The 19,652-nt window shown below is 43.0% G+C and overlaps 1 protein-coding gene across 4 annotated transcripts in view; it reads left to right on the top strand.

The window, feature by feature from the left end:
• The window catches only part of LOC127043930 (palmitoyltransferase ZDHHC11-like), a 101,809-nt gene extending 83,105 nt beyond the window's left edge, over positions 1–18,704 (top strand). For all 4 annotated transcript variants that reach the window (XM_050938220.1, XM_050938219.1, XM_050938221.1 and 1 more), the window contains exons 10-11: positions 10,655–10,742; positions 17,046–18,704. In XM_050938220.1, the coding sequence (XP_050794177.1) occupies positions 10,655–10,742; positions 17,046–17,395 (438 nt within the window). In that variant the 3' untranslated portion in view covers positions 17,396–18,704. The remainder of the gene's footprint in view (positions 1–10,654; positions 10,743–17,045) is intronic.
• Positions 18,705–19,652: the final 948 nt, after the last annotated feature.

The raw sequence follows: 19,652 nt of genomic DNA, 5'->3' as shown, positions 1-19,652 counted from the left end.
GGCATGAGAAGTAGTGTGAAATCTTATTCTAGATGGGATGAGCTGCAGGAGAGGAGACTCCTGGACCCAGCTGTGTGAGGGGACAAAGAGGAGGCAGGTGTTGGATAAGAAAGTGTTTAAAGCAGAAGCAAAGAGAGAGGTTGGCACAAGTCCATGTAGGGTTTTAATAAATAGGGATGAGTATTTTGAACTGGAGCCTGAAATGAATGGGGAGACAGTGGAACTATTTGAGGAAAGTGAGGAGATAAAGTGGTGCTGCTTTGTACATGAAGAATAGGAAAGCATCAGCCGTCTCTGGGCTGGAATCGGAAGAGCTGGGACTTGGGTAGGCCATGGCTAATGGAGTTGCAGTAGTTATGGCGATGACATGGATGAGGGTTTCAGCAGAGGTGGAGTAGAGACAGTAACATACATGGGCATTGTTGTGGAGGTAGTGATTTGTATCCTGATCGAGATAAGTCAGTCATGCCTTCAAGTAAATGCAAATTACTTCAACTGGAGTAAGAAACAACAGTTGTAACAAAGTGAACTAAGTTAGCACAGCATTAGGGCCCTTATTCTATACTGCAGCAAGTCTACTCCATCCCTGTGTTCATTCTCCAACTCCAACTGCAGATAACAAGACTTTTAAGATCTGGCACAATGTTAAAGGGGTGAGTAACTGGATAGTAAGTCACCACAGTGATAAGGCAGATTTTCAGGAGAAGAAGGGAGTTCGGAGTCTGTGATGATTCCAGAATTATGGACAACAAAGGTACATGGGAGGCATGAGTTGAGCAGGACAGGAAAGGAGATGGAACAGTGGTTGAGGACACCCTTCTTGCCACAGAGAAGAGCTGCTGTCTTTGAGCTGGTTAGCTTATAGAATTAGAGTCTGGACATACTACACGCTGGTTGGTACAGCCTTTAGAAAATTCGGATATAAGGCACACTGCACATAGAGGCTATTCTTCAGGGCTTGCCCTGGACCTCTAATCCTCACCCAACAGAAAACGCTTGACAGCACCAGGAAATGATGAAACATTTAAACTATGGAAAAATTACTGACTGGACACCTTCATTGGGGTACTTGTTGCACAAGAAAAAATTCATGACATAAAAATAACCGTAATCTGATGAGAACACAGAAGTTTCAGTAGCAAATGGCTGTCAGTGTCCTGGCCGCAATAAAACACTCCAAGCAGTATCAGAGTGGATAGTAAGGTGGAAAAAACACAGAACTCTCCTCTGCTCTCTTGCCTTGCTTTTCTTTGGTCTTCATTGAATAATGGGGAATTGTATGGCTCCTGCCTACAGAGGGTAAATTTACGAATTTAAGTGCCTGGGACCAGTATTTCCTTGGGGTCTGCAAACTGTCCTTATATTCAGATTAACATTTGAAAAGATTTGCTGATCTTCACCTAACATTATTTCAGATTATGGTTTGTGTCCAAAGGGTGCCTAGACACTTTCCAGACCCGAGAAGAAGACACAATCGCTGCCCTGAAAAGTTTACAATCTGGTGTGTTAGTTTATACATAGTTCCTAATTTTCATCCTTATCAGATGTTAATATTGTTGAAGAGTAATGGAAAGGGGGGAGGATAAGTAAACAGTCTGTTCATTGTCATAGCAAACTTATTGTAGATAGTCCCTTTCCCAACAGTTAGGCAAACCATAAAGTGTTCCAGACCTTAGCATAAAAGAGCCATTCATTGTTCACTAATTTATTCACAGCTATTTATTTTTGCAGCCACATGTTTTTCTGATGACTGTTGAGATAAGGAAAGGTAGAAGTCTGTAGACAGCTCTTTATTGAAATATGTGAAGACTTAAAAAAAGAAGAAAAGCATTACAGTAAAAGTGGTAATCATCCAAGTAATACTATCACTTAATTCTTTGTGTGCCAGTTCTGATCTTTTTGAAAACTTCGCAAAAATAAATTCCCCATATATTGATAGGGCTTGAAAAATCCACTCATTCCCTTGCCAGGCCTTTCTCCAGAACTTGATTTTCATAACCATAAGGGCCTTTTAGAAAATGAAAATAATGTTCCAAATATCATCTGAATACAACAGATGCAATGCTATCCACTAGCAGCCCCAGTGTATCTACTGTATCAGAAGGGTAGCCGTGTTAGTCTGGATCTGTAAAAAGTGACAAAGAGTCCTGTGACACCTTATAGACTAACAGAAGTATTGGAGCATAAGCTTTCATGGGTGACGAAGTGGGTATTCACCCACAAAAGCTTATGCTTCAATACTTCTGTTAGTCTATAAGGTGCCACAGGACATAGTATATATACTGGTGCTCTTAGCTCTGTAAGCAGCAGCTGCACAAAGATGAGAAGGCACTGATCAGTTTCACTTCTGCTATTTAGATTCTTTTGGGCAAATTTGTCAGAACTGTCATGAATCACGTTGACTTCCCACTGCTTCTGGGAACAACCCTGATAAGTTGCGATGGCGGACACTGGTGATCATGGGCGGCGAGTATCAAAGGCGGGGGAAGACTAAGCGTACCCAAACTGCCTGCATAGCCCCGCCCACACTCCATTCCCAGACCCCCTCCTGGTTCCCACCGTGCTCTGCTGTGGCTCTTGTTTCCCATGTGGCTGAGGCCCTGGGCCAGTGGCACTGGAACCGGGTGGGCAGGGTCAGGGGTTCATAACCCTCCCACATTTTGAAAGTGAATGGGTCTGGCCTGGCCCGGCCACTTTTCACCTCCCCAAGGCTCCATCCCAGGCTAAGGCAGCTATGGGGAGCCACAGCCAGTGATTTCCCTACGCTCCCCCTGAATTTCCCCAACACCACCCCCCTGAGTTTTGTGAACTAGTTACATGCCAATTTAGTAACTGTTTGGAAATTTGAATTGAGATTGAAACATTAATACACACTTTATATACTTTTAAAGTGTATGATAAAATAAGTATCTGAAAAAGTATAATAGATTTGAAAAGTATGAACATAGACTAGCTTCCTTATTGGTCCTGCTTTGAGCATGGGGTTGGACTAGATGACTTGCTGAGGTCCCTTCCAACCCTGACATTCTATACAGCTGTTGTTTTTTATGACAATGTCAGTGCATTCATTTCAGTGATGTTGGCCAACCTAATAATTTCAAATTATGATTTGTAAGCAAAGTCTAAATGAGCTCTCCCTGACAGCTAGTGATGAGCTGGGGGGAAATGCTTCAGGACCAGATTGTATTTGCATTCACACCTAATCTACCTAGGTGTCCAGCAAACAGAGCTGTGTTGCCCAAGTGATAGATTTTGGCTGGGGTTGGGTTACAAATCACTTGAATGTGGGGGGTTGGGGGGTGGGTAATGAAATGTTGTTGTTCTTATTGTATGGGTAAAGGGCAGTAGAACTGTACTTAGCCTGTGCTGATTGAAGGAGTCAAGAGAGAGGGTGGGGACAGGTGTTTGGCTTGATGGTCTGTCTGAGTCACAAGTACTATTTGACCTGCCCTTCTCCACTGTTTAAAGACAAAGCTGATTAGGCTCCATAGATAGTCTTGTTAAATGACCACTACAGCTGAAATGACTGATAATCAGGTCTAAATGCTTAGACCTGCTGTGGGAGGGTGTTTCTGTGGAAGAGACAGCCCAGAGTGCACAAGCAGTGAAGTTTCCCCTACTGAGAGCTCAGCTGAAATCACTGAGAGCTGGTGGAACCTCAAGAGACCAACTAGCAGAGGTCACAGTGGTAGGTGGCAGCAGAAGGTGACGGCGCAGGGCCATTGGCAACAGAGCGATGGAGTGAACGGTGGCACAACGAACAACAGTGGCCAGAGCGAACAGTGAGCAGCTGGAGGAAAAAAGCAAGGTGCCTTCTTGCCCCCCACCTCGGAAGTGAACTCACGTGAAAGCACCTCTGAACTCTGAGTCTCCACTAACCAAGGACAGCACCGGTGAGTGGGGTGCGGTGGAGGGGAAAGTGAGGGGCATGTTAAATATCATTTGTTTGTTGGACTATATTTTAGTGACTTTGCTCCAGAATGCTAGATTTGTGACTGGGAATGGAAACTTATGTAAATATAAATATGGCCAAGATTTTTAAAATACATTATTTGCCAAGGTTGTTATCTCACATCGTTGCTATCTTGAGAGGTCAATATGTTGGGGACTTTCTGTACTAAACTTTATTATTATTGTAATTAATTTTTACATAAGAATGGCCATACTGGGTCAGACCAATGGTCCATATAGTCCGGTATCCTGTCTTCTGACAGTGGTCAAGGCCAGGTGCTTCAGAGGGAATGAACAGAACAGGTAATCATCAGTGATCCATCCCTTGTTGCCCATTCCCAGCTTCTGGCAAACAGGCTAGGGACACTCGGAGCATGGTGTTGCATCCCTCCCCATCCTGGCTAATAGCCACTGATGGACCTATTCTCCAGGAATTTATCTATTTCTTTTTTTAATCCTGTTATAGTTTTGGTCTTCACAGCATCCCCTGGCAAAGAGTTCACGGGTTGAGTTTATGTTGTGTGAAGAAGTACTTCCTTTTGGTTGTTTTAAAACCTGCTGCCTATTAATTTCACTGGGTGACTGCTAGTTCTTGTGTTCTGTGAAGGATTAAATAACATTTACTTATTCATTTTTTTCACACCAGTCAAGATTTTATAGACCTCTATCATATCCCCCCTTAGTCATCGTCACTTTTCTAAGCTGAAAATTCCAAGTCATTTTAATCTTTCCTCCTGTTTCATACCCCTAATCATTTTAGTTGCACATCTCTGTACCTTTTCCAATTCCAATATATCTTTTTTTGGAATGGGGTGACCAGATCTGCACACAGTATTCAAGGTGTGCACATACCATGGATTTATATAGAGCAGGGGTAGGTAACCTATGGCACACGTGCCAAAGGCGGCACGTGAGCTGATTTTCAGTGGCACTCACACTGCTCAGGTCCTGGCTACTGGCCTGGGGCGCTGTGTATTTTAATTTAATTTTAAAGGAAGCTGCTTAAATGTTTTAAAAGCCTTATTTACTTTACGTACAACAATAGTTTAGTTATATATTATAGACTTATGAAAAGAGATCTTCTAAAAACGTTAATGTATGACTGGTACACAAAACCTTAAATCAGATTGACTAAATGAAGACTCGGCACACCACTTCTGAAAGGTTGCTGATCCCTGATAGAGGCAATATGATATTTCCTGTCTTATTATCTATCCCTTTCTTAATGACTCCCAACATTCTGTTTGCTTTGCTGACTGCTGCCGCACATTGAGTGGATATTTTCAGAGAACGATCCACAATGACTCCAAGATCTTTCTTGAGTGTTAACAGCTAATTTAGATCCCATCATTTTGTATGTATAGTTGAGATTGTTTTCCAATGTGCATTACTTTTCATTTATCAACATTGAATGTCATCTGCCATTTTGTTGCCCAGTCACCCAGTTTTGTGAGATCCCTTTGTAACTCTTCGCAGTCTGCTTTGGACTTAACTATCTTGAATAGTTTTGTATCATCTGCAAATTTTGCCACCTCACTGTTTACCCATTTTTCCAGGTCATTTATGAATATGTTGAACAGTAATGGTCCCAGTACTGACCCCTCAGGGATACCACTAGTTATCTCTCTCCATTCTGAAAATTGATAATTTATTCCTACCCTTTGTTACCCATCTTTTAACCAGTTACTGATCCATGAGAGGACTTCCCTCTTATCCCATGATGGCTTACTTTTCAAAAGCCAATTTAAATTAAATACATTTCTTTTTTTAAAAATTACGTTTTTTTTAGAAATCGAGACCTGTTATGTGTTTTGGTGGATTTTGCATTATCCTTATGTTAAATTTGCATTATCCTAACAAAACATTTACTTTATTCATATCTCTTTTATATGTTGCAGGTCAAAGTGAAAATGAAAAGACAAAAAACAATACAATAATTTTGCCACTCAAAGGCCTCAAAAACTAACCAAGGTGAAGAACACATCAGGAACCAAGAATATATCAACATGTCATCTGACGGTTCAAGTGGTGTATCTACATCCAACCAGCCCGAAGCACAAATACAGCTACCTACTGAAGAAACAGTGTCTCCAAAACCTAAAGGCAGTTCCCGATGTTTGTCGGTCAAAGTGTTCCTGTAGACTGGCGGACTCACCCCAGCGGCGCCTCCTCCTGGTGACTCCTGAGAATTAGCTCATTGCAGCTCCAGAGCGCCCTCTGCAGGCCGGTGATCTGCCTGTCCTCTGGCCCCCGTGTCCCTCCCTGGACCCTGTGCCCTTTTACATGGGGTGCTGCCCCCTGGCAGTAACCCCTTTCTCTCAGGGTCCCCCATCCTCGGGGAACCTCCACCTCGCCTTAGTATATGGCTACTGCCAGTCATTGTCTAGTCCCTGCGCCCTGGGATAGACTGCAGTATCAGCCTGCTCATCACTGGCAAGGTTGGGTTTGGACCTGCTGCCTTGGCCTACCCCTGGGCTGCCCTTTGCAACCCCCAGTACCCCTTGGCCTTCTGCTAGACCACAGCCTGGGGCTTTCCAGTCTGGAGCTCCACAGCTCCTCTGCCTTTCCCCAGCCCTGCTTCACTCAGGTACCCTGTCTCTAGCCCCCTGCAGCCAGGTCCATCTCCCTCTACAAACAGAGAGAGACTACTGTCTGCCCTTGGCTTCTCTGCCTTTTTAGGGCCAGCTGAGTCTGTTTGGGGCATGGCCCCCACTGTAGCCACTTCTCCCAATCAGCCCAGCCTAAAAGCTGCTTTCTCCAGCCACAGCCCCCTCCCAGGGCTGTTTTTACCCCTTCAGGGCAGGAGCAGGGGTCCACCCCGCTACAGTTCCCATTTACTGAAGTTACAAAAGATGGCTACTGGTGCACTTCTTGCGAAGAAGGAAAGCTTTCCAATGCTATGATTGGTAAAAGTGGAGGAGCTTGGTTTGTCAGACCAATCAGCAAAGCCAATGCTGACAAACTATGTGAAAAGGCAGCAGAACACCAGGCCTCTGTAGTGCATCAACATGCAGAAAGCCTTATAAGCCCACTTTCAAAGCCAATTTTAGAAGTACTTGATGAGGCTATTAAGAATGCTGGAGACACAACACAGTTCATGCAAACAAACATGGCTGTGGCATCATGCTTTCTGTTTAAGCAAGAGATACCACACACTACAAATTGGAAGTCAGTGTTAAGTGCTTTGTCACTTGTTCATCCTGAAGTTGAACACTGGTTCTGAACAAGACCAGCAAATGCTCGCTATCTTTCTGCAAGAAACTCAACTGACTGGCTAGAAGCATGTGGTTCAACAGTGAAAGACTCAGCTGTTTGAAAAAGTGATGAACTCTTTCACCACATTCAAAAAATTTGCATACATGGCTGATGAATGCACCGATGCAAATGGGCATCAAGTATTAAGTCATTGTGTACGTTATCTTGATGTCAGGGGTAGGCCAGTAGATGCATTTCTAGATGTTCAAGTTATAGAAGACACATTGGCTGCATCTGTGACAACCCACATCTTAGAGAAGAGTTAAATGCTTGTCAGTTGGACCCCAAACAGATGGCTGCGTGTGCATTTGATGGAGCTGCAAACTTCTCTGGAAGACCTGGTAGAGTACAAGCTTTGCTCAGAGAAAAGTGTAACCCTAATCTCTCCTATACACATTGCAGAGGCCATCTACTCCAACTAGCACTAGTACAAGCTGCAGAATCTTCAAAAGACATTTAAAAAGCTATAAATGTAATGTCTTCGTTATATTCTTTTGTCAGCAAGAGTCCAAAAAGACTGAATATCTTGGAAAAGCTAGAAAATATACTGAGACTGAAATTCAAATTAGTCCAACCTGGGAAAACCTACTGGCTTTCTCATGAGCGATCCTTGGCTGTTGTCTTAAAATTACTCCAGCCATTGTTATTGGCTTTGGAAAGTATCTACCAAGATGGGATGGATCTAAGTAGTGAGGTTGGTGGATTACTTTTGCTACTACGTTCAGAGATGACTATTGCTGTTCTCTCTCTCTCTCATAAGTGTACTGTTGAAACCACTTGAGTCATTAAACAATGCCATCCAGGCATCTGCTACAACAGTAGTAGATCTTTGTCCAGAATAGAAGCTACATTTGGATCAATCAGAGAGCCATTCATTGAAAAAGTACTGGAAGAAGCAAAGACTTCAGTCCAGAAGTTGACTAATGAAGGCATTTATATTGAATCCTTAAGTGAAGACAAGAAGTGTTTGTTAAGACAACTGAAAAAGTACACAGACTTGATTCTTAAAAATCTACAACAGTGAGTTTTAGATTCTACTTAACCTCTACTTAGCTTTTACAGATGCCTGTCCTATATAATACTGACCGTTGAGTGGAGTGAGGCATTACCAGCAATGGGGCTGCCATGTGATCAGGACAGAATAGAGAATTTGGACACGGAGTGGAATATCATATGATGAATGAATGAAGATTTGACTTCAACTTCTCTTTTTATCATCACTAGTGCCTCGACCTGATCTTTGTGGTATGTTTCCTGAGATGAAAGAAGTAAGAATTCATCTCTTGCTACTCCCAGTCACAACAGCTACAGTTGAGTATTCTTTTTCATCATTGAATGGAATTGAATAGAAGCCACCAAAGATGAACATATTGCATTCAAGAAGTTCATTAACAGACTTGTGCAAAATTGTAACAAGAAACCAAGAAGGACGTAGATGTCATGCTTCATAGAAGGCTTGAGTAGCCAACTTTAATTTGTGTGATGATTTTAAAACATGAGTTAAAATCTGATAAAATGGTCATGAAACATTTTTCAGTTTTTACTATGGTGCCATACAGCCCACCTTCACCCTCACAATCTCACCCCTCATCGGCCCTGACACACACACCCTGCAAATTCAAACACCCCCCCTAATTTCAGTTCCTGGGGAAACCACTGGCTGCAGCAGACCCTCCACCTGCTTGAGGTGAGGGGGAGCTGAGAGCAGCCCTTGGCCTGTGTCCCCATCTCCCAGGCTCCACAGCTAGTCGGGGCAGGAGGAGGGTCTGCGACTTCACACAAACTGCCCGTGCGGCTCTCCCTGACCCATCTCAGGCCGGGGGACCTCAGAGCCGCAGCCCGGCATGGGGAGAGCCTTGTGGGGAGCTGGGGTTCCTCCACCTGCCCTGGGCGAGGGCCTGGGACATAAGCAGGGTGCTGTTTTTACCTCCACCTTGAGTGAGGGCCCCTGGCCCCTCCACTTTTGGGAGGGCTCCAGTGCCCTTGCCCCGGGCTGGGGCTACTGGGAGCCAATCTGTAGCCAGGAACTCTGAGCAGCGGGAGCTGGTCCTTGTGCCGCCTGCCCACCCGGCATTCCAGGGCTGGGGGCTGCGCTGCCTGTCCACCTGCTGAGTGCTCCAGGGCTGGTGGGATTGCTCGGGCAGCCTGGGGCTGTCAGGGAGGGGGGGCTCTGGCAGGGGAAGGGGAATGGGCAGGCTGGCCCGGAGCTAGCCTCCCCAAGCCTGCGATTCACCCACTGCCCATGCTTGTGATATTCTTGGGAGGTGAAAGCAGCAGAGTCCTGTGGTACCTTATAGACTAACAGACGTTTTGGAGCATGAGCTTTCGTGGGTGAATACCCACTTCGTCAGATGCATGTAGTGGAAATTTCCAGGGGCAGGTATATATATGCAGGCAAGCTAGAGATAATGAGGTAGTTCAGTCAGGGAGGATGAGGCCCTGTTCTAGCAGTTGAGGTGTGAAAACCAAGGGAGGAGAAACTGGTTCTGTAATTGGCAAGCCATTCACAGTCTTTGTTTAATCCTGAGCTGATGGTGTCAAATTTGCAGATGAACTGAAGCTCAGCAGTTTCTCTTTGAAGTCTGGTCCTGAAGTTTTTTTGCTGCAGGATGGCCACCTTAAGGTCTGCTATAGTGTGGCCAGGGAGGCTGAAGTGTTTATAATTCTGAATAGATAAGAGACTGTAGCAGGGAGATTGGCAGAAACCTGGTTGCACCCAACCAGTGGTCCTGTGCTCCTGTTTACCTACTGTGCTCTAATTTACGGAGATCACCACCATCATGCTAAAAAGTAGTGATAGTGGGCATACTGGGTAAAAGCTCAATGTACAATTTAAGTCAAGGTGACTTTTGGTTTTGCATACTCAGAGAGTATCTTGGAAAAACTTCTGAGAGGCTGTTAGAGGAGAGGCCATCATTCTGAAAAGCCGCAGTGGCATGCTATATCAGCATTAGACTCTGCCCAAGTGCATAGGTACCGAATCCATAGGTAATCTGGGGCTGGAGCACCCACGGTGAAAAATTGATGGGTGCTCAGCACCCACCGGCAGCTCCTCGTGGCCCCGCTCCACCCCCCTGCTCCAGCGCACTGCTGCGTCCTGCTTCTCCCCCCTCCCTCCCAGCGCTTGCGTCACAAAACAGCTGATTCGTGGGGCAGGGAGGGAGGGGGGAGGAGGGGGAACTTGGCATGCTGGGGAAAGAGGCGGGGCCGGGGATTTGGGGAAGGGATCCAATAGGGGCAGGGAAGGGGTGGAATTAGGGCGGGGACCTTGGGGATGAGGTTGGAATGGGGGCAGGGCCAGGGGTGGGGATGGGGTAGAATGGGGATGGAGAAAAGGGTGGAGGGGTGCGGGCACCCACCGGTGCTGGAGAAAGTTGGTGCCTATGCCCAAGTGACCTGGCAATCTATAGCTGGAATTTAATTTACAGATCTGATTTGGTTTTTGTAGACTGTGCCAAAAAGTACAAAAGAAACTCTATGTGAGAATATTCAGCAGAACGAGGACATAAGGGATACTAAAATGGCAGACTTTGGAGGTAAGACCTTTTTATAACACTTGATTTTAATTACAGAAGAATTACTGTGCAGTTCCACCCTCCCACCCCCACCTCCCCCCAGGTCTAAATATTCATTTAGCCCAATCTTAACCGGGACATATGCTGACAACATAACTGATGTATGTATATACATACTGTATCCTTATACTGTATTCTGATCACCACAGTGAATACTGTACTGTAACTGCCATGATATTTGCTATGGGATACCACCTTTCTTATAAGGCTTAGCTAAGAAGTATTTTTTTCTTTATAGAAAATCCATTATTGTAAGAATCGCAAAATAAAGTGGATAGTTTTTAATGCATTTTTCATTCTTCTAACTTTAAATGGGCTTAGCTAATGTGGAGTAATCACTTTGGGTATTTTCAGGAGAAATTTGGAGGCCCATATTCAACCATATTGTCACTGGGTAGAACTCTGTTGACTTCAGTGGAGTGGCATAAATTTCACCAGGGCTGAACTTATCATAAACATGCATAATAAGATAACTTTTTAAAAAGTAATTCCTATGCATGCATGATTAGTTCATTTTTTTTCTTAAATCAATTTTTAGTGCAAACTTGATATTGTTGACTAAAGTCAGTGTTTTCCAACAGATAAGTTACTGAAGCTATTTCCTATTTTAAATATAAGAAATATTTTTAGGTTTATCACATAACACAGAGAGGTTAGAGTTGGTAAATAGATTGTCAGTGACAATCACTGCATAATGCATTCATTTCTAATAGCTATTTATTGAAACTTGCTCTGTTGCAACTGTAACAGTGAGATTTATGAGTGTGTAAAAAAACTAATCCAAAAATTTGCGTTTTAACATTCTTTATAAAAATAATTCCACAGTGGTGTACTTTGTCACAAATAATTTTTTTGGGTTCTGAACATTAAAACTTTGTTTTACCATAAATCTTGAAAATCTATAAACTATCACAACTTAGTTTCACCATTATTTCATTATTCTGATGTATTGTATGTACGTAAACATTACATTAGAGACACAGACTTTAAGGCCAGAAGAGAACATCATGATCATCTAGTCTGACTTCTTTCACATTGCAGGCCACAGAACCCCACCCACCTGCTCCTGTAATAGACCTATAACCTCTGGCTGAGTTACTGAAGTCTTCAAATCATGATTTAATGGCTTCAAGTTTCAGAGGATCCACCATTTACTCTAGTTCAAACCTGCAAGTGACCCATGCACCATTCTGTAGAGAAAGGTGAAAACCCCCCAGAGTCTCTGCCAATCTGACTTGAGGGAAAATTGCTTCTCAACCCCAAATATGGCAATCAGTTAGACCCTGAGCTTGTCATCACCAGCCAGACACTTGGGAAAGAATTCACTGTATAGTATTAACTCAGAGCTCTCTCCATCGAAGGCCGCATCTCCAACCAATGGAGATATTTTCTGCTAGCAGTTGCAGATGGGCCACATACCATTGTCTGCAACCTCCTCATACCATCCCCTCTATAAACTTTTTAAGCTCAGTATTGAAACCAATTAGAGTTTGTTTTGCCCCCACTTCTCCCCTTGGAAGGCTGTTCCTGAACTTCACTCCTTTTGATGGTTGGAAACCTTCATCTAATTTCAAGTCTAAACTTGTTGATGGCCAGTTTATCTGCATTTTCTTTTGTGCCAACATGGACCCTTAACTTAAATAACTCCCTGCTATTGATCCCTCTGATGTATTTATAGAGAGCAATCATCTCTCCTCTCATCCTTCATTTGGGTAAGGTAAACAAGCCAAGCTCCTTGAGTCTTCTCTTGTAAGATAGGTTTTCCATTCCTCTGCTGTCCTTGTAACTCTTCTCTGCACCTGTTTGTTTGAATTCATCTTTCTTAAACATGGGAGACCAGAACTGCACACAGTATTCCAGATGAGATATCACCAGTTCCTCAAATCTTATCAAAATAATGGTACTAACACTTCTCTGTCTCTACTGGAAATACTTCATCTGATGCATCCTACAATTGCATTAGCCTTTATCATGGCTGCATCACACTGGTGGCACATAGTCATCCTGTGATTGCCCAATACACCCAGGTCTTTCCCATCTTCTGTCACTTCCAACTGATAAATCCCCAACTTAAAATTCTTGTTGTTAGTCCCTAAATGCATGACCTTGCACTTTGAACTATTTAATTTCATCCCATTTCTATTACTCCAGTTTTCAAGGTTGTCCAGGTCTTTTTTACATATTCCAGTCCTCCTCCTTGTTGGCAATACCTCCCAACTTTGTTATCTGTAGATTTTATTAGCACTCTCTCACTTTTTGTGCCAAGGTCAGTAATAAAACTGTTAAATAAGATTGGTCCCAAAACCGATCCCTAAGGGACTCCAACAGTAACCTCCCTCCAGCCTGACACTTCACCTTTCAGTCTGACCTGTTGTTGTGTTCCCTTTAACCAGTTGCTTATCCATCTTTCAATTCTCATATTCATCCCCATCTTCTCCAATTTAAATAACAATTTCCCATGTGAAACTGTATCAAATGCCTTCCTGAAATCCAGGTAGATTAGATCTACTGCATTTCCTTTGTCTAAAAAATTAGTTAACTTTTCAAAGAAAGAGATCAGGTTGATCTGATACAATCCACCTTTTGTAAAACCTTTTTGTATTTTATCCCAATTACCATTTACCTCTATGTTCTTAACTACTTTCTCTTTCAAAATTTGTTCTAAGACCTTGCATACAATTGAGGTTAAACTAACAGGCTTGTAGTTTCCTGGATCACTTCCCCCTCCCTCCCTTCTTAAAAATAAGTACTATATTAGCAATTCTCCAGCCATTGGGTACAACCGCTGAGTTTACAAATTCATTAAAAATCCTTGCTATTGGGCTTGCAACTTCATGAGCCAGTTCCTTTAGTATTCTTGGATGGAGGTAATCTGCCTTTTTACTTCTTCCCCCATCCCTGATTGCTCCCATTAAGCTGTTTGAGAATGACTTCAACTTTGGATGTGATAGTAATTTCCACTTCCACATCCTCATTTCCATTAGCCACTACCCCATAGCGCTTCATTACCCTTATTAAAAACTGAGGCAAAGTATTCATTTAGGTATAGGGTCATGCCTAGATAATCTTTAATCTCCATCCTGTCCTCAGCGCTTAGTGGTCCCACTTCTTTCCCTATTTTCTTTTTATTTATATGGCTAAAGAACCTTTTACTATTGGTTTTAATTTCAGTTGCAAGGTCCAACGCTGCTTGGCTTTTGGCAGTTCTCACTTTAACCCTACACTTTATGACCTTCGAGAGAGAGCTTTCCTTACTGATCCATCCCATCTTCCATTCCTTGCAGGCTTTCTGATTCCCCTTAATCACCTGTTTGAGATGCTTGTTCATCCTGTTTGGTCTGCAACCTTTCCTGTGAATCTTTTTCCCTTTGCTTGGGATGCAGACTTCAAATAACTTCTGCAACTTTGACTTAAAGTAATTCCAAGCCTCCTCCACATTCAGATCCTGTCCATTTCCCTTATTACTTTGCTTATTTTTTTGAAGTTTGACCTTTTGAAATCAAGGACCCTGCTTGCTGACCAATTTTTGTTTCTTTTCATTTAGTTTAAGCCTAATTACTCATGATCACTTGAACCAGGATTGTCCTGTACAACCAGTTCTTCTATGAGGACCTTGCAATTTACTTATATTAAATCTAAAATGTTGATTTGGTGAAGAAATCTGTAAGCTTTCAAATCCAGGAATATCCGGGCCCTACCATTATTAGTAGTACTCATTCTTCAGTCTATAACTGGGAAGTTAGTCATCCATAATCACACAATTCCCTGTAATATTTATTTCATTAAAGATATCAAAGGTCACTATTCATATCCCAGATTGGATCCTGGGGATCTGTAGCATACTCCAAACACTGTCACAGTGGAGCCTGTGTTAGCTTTCTTTCCCAAAGTGATTTTAACTCAAACAGATACCACTTGATCCATTCCATCACTTTTAATTTCTTTACAGTCTATCTTGTCATTAATGTACAATGCTGCTGCTCCACCATTACTTTTATTTCTGCCTTTTCTGAACAGCACCTTCCCATCCATGACTGTACTCCAGTCATGACTACAATTCCACCGTGTTTCTGTTATTCCTATAATATCTGGTTTTACTGCACTAGAAGTTCTAGTTCCTCCATTTTGTTACCCAGGATCCTTGTATTGGTGTACTGATATCTTCATTGTTTGTACTTGGCTTCACCCAGATTCCTCACCCAATTAGATACAGTCATTCTACTGCCAGTATTGCATGCCTGACAGTGCCAATACCACTGACAGTAACAATCTTTTCCTCTTGATGTCCATTTTCTGACCCTCTGTAGTTCCTTTCTACATTGCTGGGCCTTCTCTATAATTTTCCTCCCACTCAATGTTAGAATCAGGCATGGAGATAACATGAGCATCTCCTAGCAGTCTCCCAATTTAAAGCTCTTTTAATCAGTTGTGCAAACCTCCATCACATCAGTCTATATCCCTGCCTACTTAGGTGGAGTCCATCCCATGAAAACTGTCCTCTGTCCAGGAATGCCTCCCAGTGGTTGAACATCCCAAAGCTCTTCTTATAGCCCCACTTCCTTGAACCATTTGTTAATCATCATAATCGTGTCTTTCCTTGATTCTCCTCCTCTAGGGTCAGGTAGAATCCCACTGAAGATCACCTGAGCCTCCATTTTTTTAAGTGTCTTCCCCAGCTTGGCATAGTCTCTACTGATGCATTCCAGTGAGAATCTGGCTGTGTCATTTGTCCCCTTGTAAAGATAATCAGTGGATTCTTTCCTGCTCCAATTCGGAGCCTTTTCAGCCTCATGTCCACATCCCATATATTAACTCCCAGTAGCCAGCACACCCTTCTGTTCTTCAGATCAGCTCTGGTGATAGACCTGTCTTTTCTTCTTGGTAGGGAGTCCCCAGTCATGTAGACCTGCCTCTTCCTAGTGCAGCGCTCTGGCCTTCTTCTTTCTGTTCTTTCTGGCTGCAAGCCCTCTTTTCTTTTGTTCTCACATGCAATCTTCTGCAACTCATCCTCTGTCCTTCTGGGGCTCTGAACTCTGGCTGTCTCCATTGACTCTTCCTCTCTTCTTTTAGGACTAGCTGCTTTTTTCTTCTTCCTTGCCCTCCCACCTTCTGTTACTGCCTGCTACACCCCTTCTTAATTTTCCAACTCAGTAAACCTATCCCTGAGCTCTGTTTCTCCTTCACTATCCTGTCTTTTTTCCTCTGCCTGATACTTTTATCACATGCTTCTACTGCCCACTTTCCTCATCCTGCAATCCACCCTCAAAGTTCCCCCGTCCAGGTTGTATCTGCAAGCTTTGAGGTTTCCTGTTCAACCTCCACTTGCCTCCCCTCCATCATCTGCTCAAGTTCCCTTCAAAACTCAACCATAGTTTCTGCCTGGATCTCCAACCCTCCAGTCTTCTCTTCCATCTGATCAGGCAGCATTTTACACCAAACAAAGCACCTTTCAGGTACCCGCTCCAGAATAATGTACATCCCACAGCTTCCACATCTAGTCATCCACATTGCCTCTTCCGTTCTTTGGCTCACTACCCCTCCTGCTTCTGTAGCCTGTCATAACCTTCTCACCTAAGCTCAGCGACAGAGAGAGAAACACACACACATTCCCCTGACCCCCAACTCCTCCTACAAATTCCCACTCAAACTCCCCTGTTTCCAGCTCTGTTTGCTGGCTCGTTGCATATGATTAGACCAGTGATACTCAGACCAAAGTGGTTCAGAAGCCAAATTAGCAATCAGCTTTACCCAAAAGAGCCACAGTAGCATGAATTCATTGTTTCATATACTAGAGTACTATTCATATTTAAACAGTATGACAGGGGAAATACTTAGTGTGTGTTTGTGTGTATAATATTCTTACAGCAAATATGATGTTAACTTACTGCAAATTGATAATTTAATTGGTTAATAACATAGTAAAAGCATCCTGATTGGTTAATAACTTTGGTTAATAACTAAGTCACACAGTGTTTTAATATCATGTGTTGCAACGAGCTGCATTATAGAGCCAGTTGCAGCTCATGAACTGCAGTCGGAGTATCACTGGATTGAACTACATTGAAATGCTGTTACATTTTTCTTTGAACACTTCAACTAAAACAAAACGAAAATATTCACCTGTGACTGTCTATTTTCTTCTGCTTTTAAAGTAAAACGTAAAAAGTAAATCACTGCGATCTCATGTTCAGGGACTGAATCTCACTTTTGAAAGCTAGCCTGCAGAGCATTTTCAAGATTCATTTTCACTTTGCTTCCGAGCAGGCTTACAGTCTAATTGCAACCAGTCGTTAGAGGAATCTCACTGGGGAAGTCTTGGCTCCATGAATCAGATCCCATCTTTGCAAAATCTCCATGAGGGATCCACAAGAAACAGCGCTTTTCTGGTGTGTTCTATGAATGCAAACAGTTTGGCCATCTCTGATCAGGTACTGAGTCCCCCTGAAAGTGGAAGACCAGATGCTTCTATAGCAGACTCTGCCAATCATTTCAAAAGGACAGCACTGGCAAAAGAAGGCATTGAAATGGCACAAAGTGGAACTGCCACTTTTTTTTCACCAAAACAAAATGACTCCTCAGAGCCAGTTTCAACACAAAGTTCCCTTGGAGTCTGATGCATCACATCTTCCGTTCTGAGAAACAGCAGTGCTATGATATACTGAAGGCAGACTGCTCAAAGAACAATTCAAAATACTAATATAAAGACTTGAGCAACTGGAACCTTTTTCATACTGGGAAGTAGCCAGAAGTACAGATCTAGAAAGGCAGATGAGATGGCCTTTAGGAAAGCAGATATCCTAGTTACAATTGGCTTGAGATGAACAATTTTGATACACAATGTCTTCTGGGGAATGGCTGAATTCCTGATTTTATGCGAGCCGTTTAAGGGGTATTATAAGAGGCAGAAGGGGGTGTAGCCACTTTGAGGGCCAAAGTGGAATAACTATGACAACTTTTATCCAGACCTGCCTCCCCCTGTTCAGAGTCACCCTGTCTTCCTGCCTGCACTCTTCACATGAGTAGTCATCCCCTACTGCCTGGCCCTACCCCGTCGTCCACCCCGTCATGACAGCAGATGGGTGGCCATAGAGACTTAGGGAGGACTTTTGGCATGGAGATCATAGCAGCTCTTGCTGAAGAAGTAGCCAATGGGCAATAGCAGCTGGGCAGTGAGAATGAGGCTGTTCACCTGCTGAGGAGAGGCTTGTTGAAGGGGCAAGAACCATTTTGAAGAGGATGTGAGAGAGGGCACTAGACCAGAGAGGGGGATGGGTTTGGGGGGATCAGATGGTCAAGGCAGCCAGGATGAATAATCCATCCTTTGGGTAACGTGACAGGTCTCCGAGATATCACAAGTCTGTTTTCTATATGCACATTTCAAACTGCTTTAAAGAAAATAACTTGTTTCTCAAAATTACTGCTACAAATTGTCAAAATTCCAGTTAGAGACGTTTGCCTTAGGGTAGCCTCTTTTCCCAAATCCACTTTTTGGAAGAAAATGGGTGAAGTTCTCTGTATTTATATTTTGAACTATTTCTCATTTTCTCAAATGGCTTGTTTTATTTATACAAAAAGTGATTTTTTTCTAATTTGTTTTTGATATTGAAACATTTTAATGAACTCTCAATTAGTGTGGTGGTCTCTAGATTACAGTTTTCCTTTTTAAGATCAATCTTCATTTTGAAAATGGACATCTACCTATAGTTTTCACAGGGAAAGGGGCGTATTTGAAATTCACTATATATGGACAAAATATATTTTATTTATACAGAGGAGTTTTGCTGATTTATTTAATTTTTATTATTTGTATGAGTTGAAGTGAATTCTTCTAAAGGAATATGGTCATCTAATAAATTAAGGTTTTTTGATATGAATTGTAAAAATGTTCTAAAAGTTCAAACTTTATTTTATTAAACAATGTTCTTGTTGTACACATGGGGGCAATAACATCTTTAAATGTTGGTAATATCTAAAATACTAGATAAATCTGCCACAAGCACACTGGTTGCAATCCAGCTGTAAGCAAACTGTTCCCTGACTGTTCTACATCCATTTGACTTAGTGGAAAGAGCAAAGGCCTAGGATTCAGGAGACCTGGGTTCTGCTTCCGATTATGTCAGTGGACTACTTGGTGACCTTGGGTAAGTCATCCCCCCCGTGCCTCAGTTTCCCGCTCTGTCAAATGGGGATAATGGTGCTGGCCTTTGTAGTAAAGTACTCTGAGATCTACTGCTGAAATGTGCCCTTATAAGAACTAGGCCAGAGGTCCCCAATGCGGTGCCCACGGGTGCCATGGTACCCGCCAAGGCATCTATGTGCACCCACCTACTGGCCGCCGAACAGGCAGCCGCCAAAATGCCACCAAGAAGTGGCAACATCAAGAAGTGTTGCCGCCGAAATGCTGCTGATTTTCAGCGGCGACGCCTCTTGATGACGCTGCTTCTCGGCTGCATTTCGGCGGCTGCTTGTCCAGCGGCCACGCTCCTCAGCGGCTAGTCGTCCAGCGCCTGCCACACGGAAAGGTTGGGGACCACTGAGCTAGGTATTGTTATTAGGTATACTTTGAGGACACTTTTTTCTTTAAGACAAACACACACAGCGAACAACTAATGAAGTTGTAGAGTCACGGATGGGTTAATTTCATTCTAAGGTTTTTCTCTGTTTTCTCATTTAATATTTTATTTTGTACTTTTGGGAATATTTCTGCTCATCCAGTATAGTTCAGTGCAAACAGGAATGGACAACTTCTAAGTCGGTAATAAGGCACTGCCAAGGGGATTAGCCATTCCAGAGGGATTCTCTGTACCAGGGGTGGGCAAACTTTTTGGTTCAAGGGCCACATCTGGGTATGGAAATTGTATGGTGGGTCAT

This window comes from Gopherus flavomarginatus, chromosome 2 (genome assembly GCF_025201925.1).
Source record: "Gopherus flavomarginatus isolate rGopFla2 chromosome 2, rGopFla2.mat.asm, whole genome shotgun sequence".
NCBI classification, from domain to species: domain Eukaryota; kingdom Metazoa; phylum Chordata; order Testudines; family Testudinidae; genus Gopherus; species Gopherus flavomarginatus.
The sequence above is the reverse complement of the archived record's forward strand: the minus strand, read 5'-3'. Positions and strand labels throughout refer to the sequence as shown.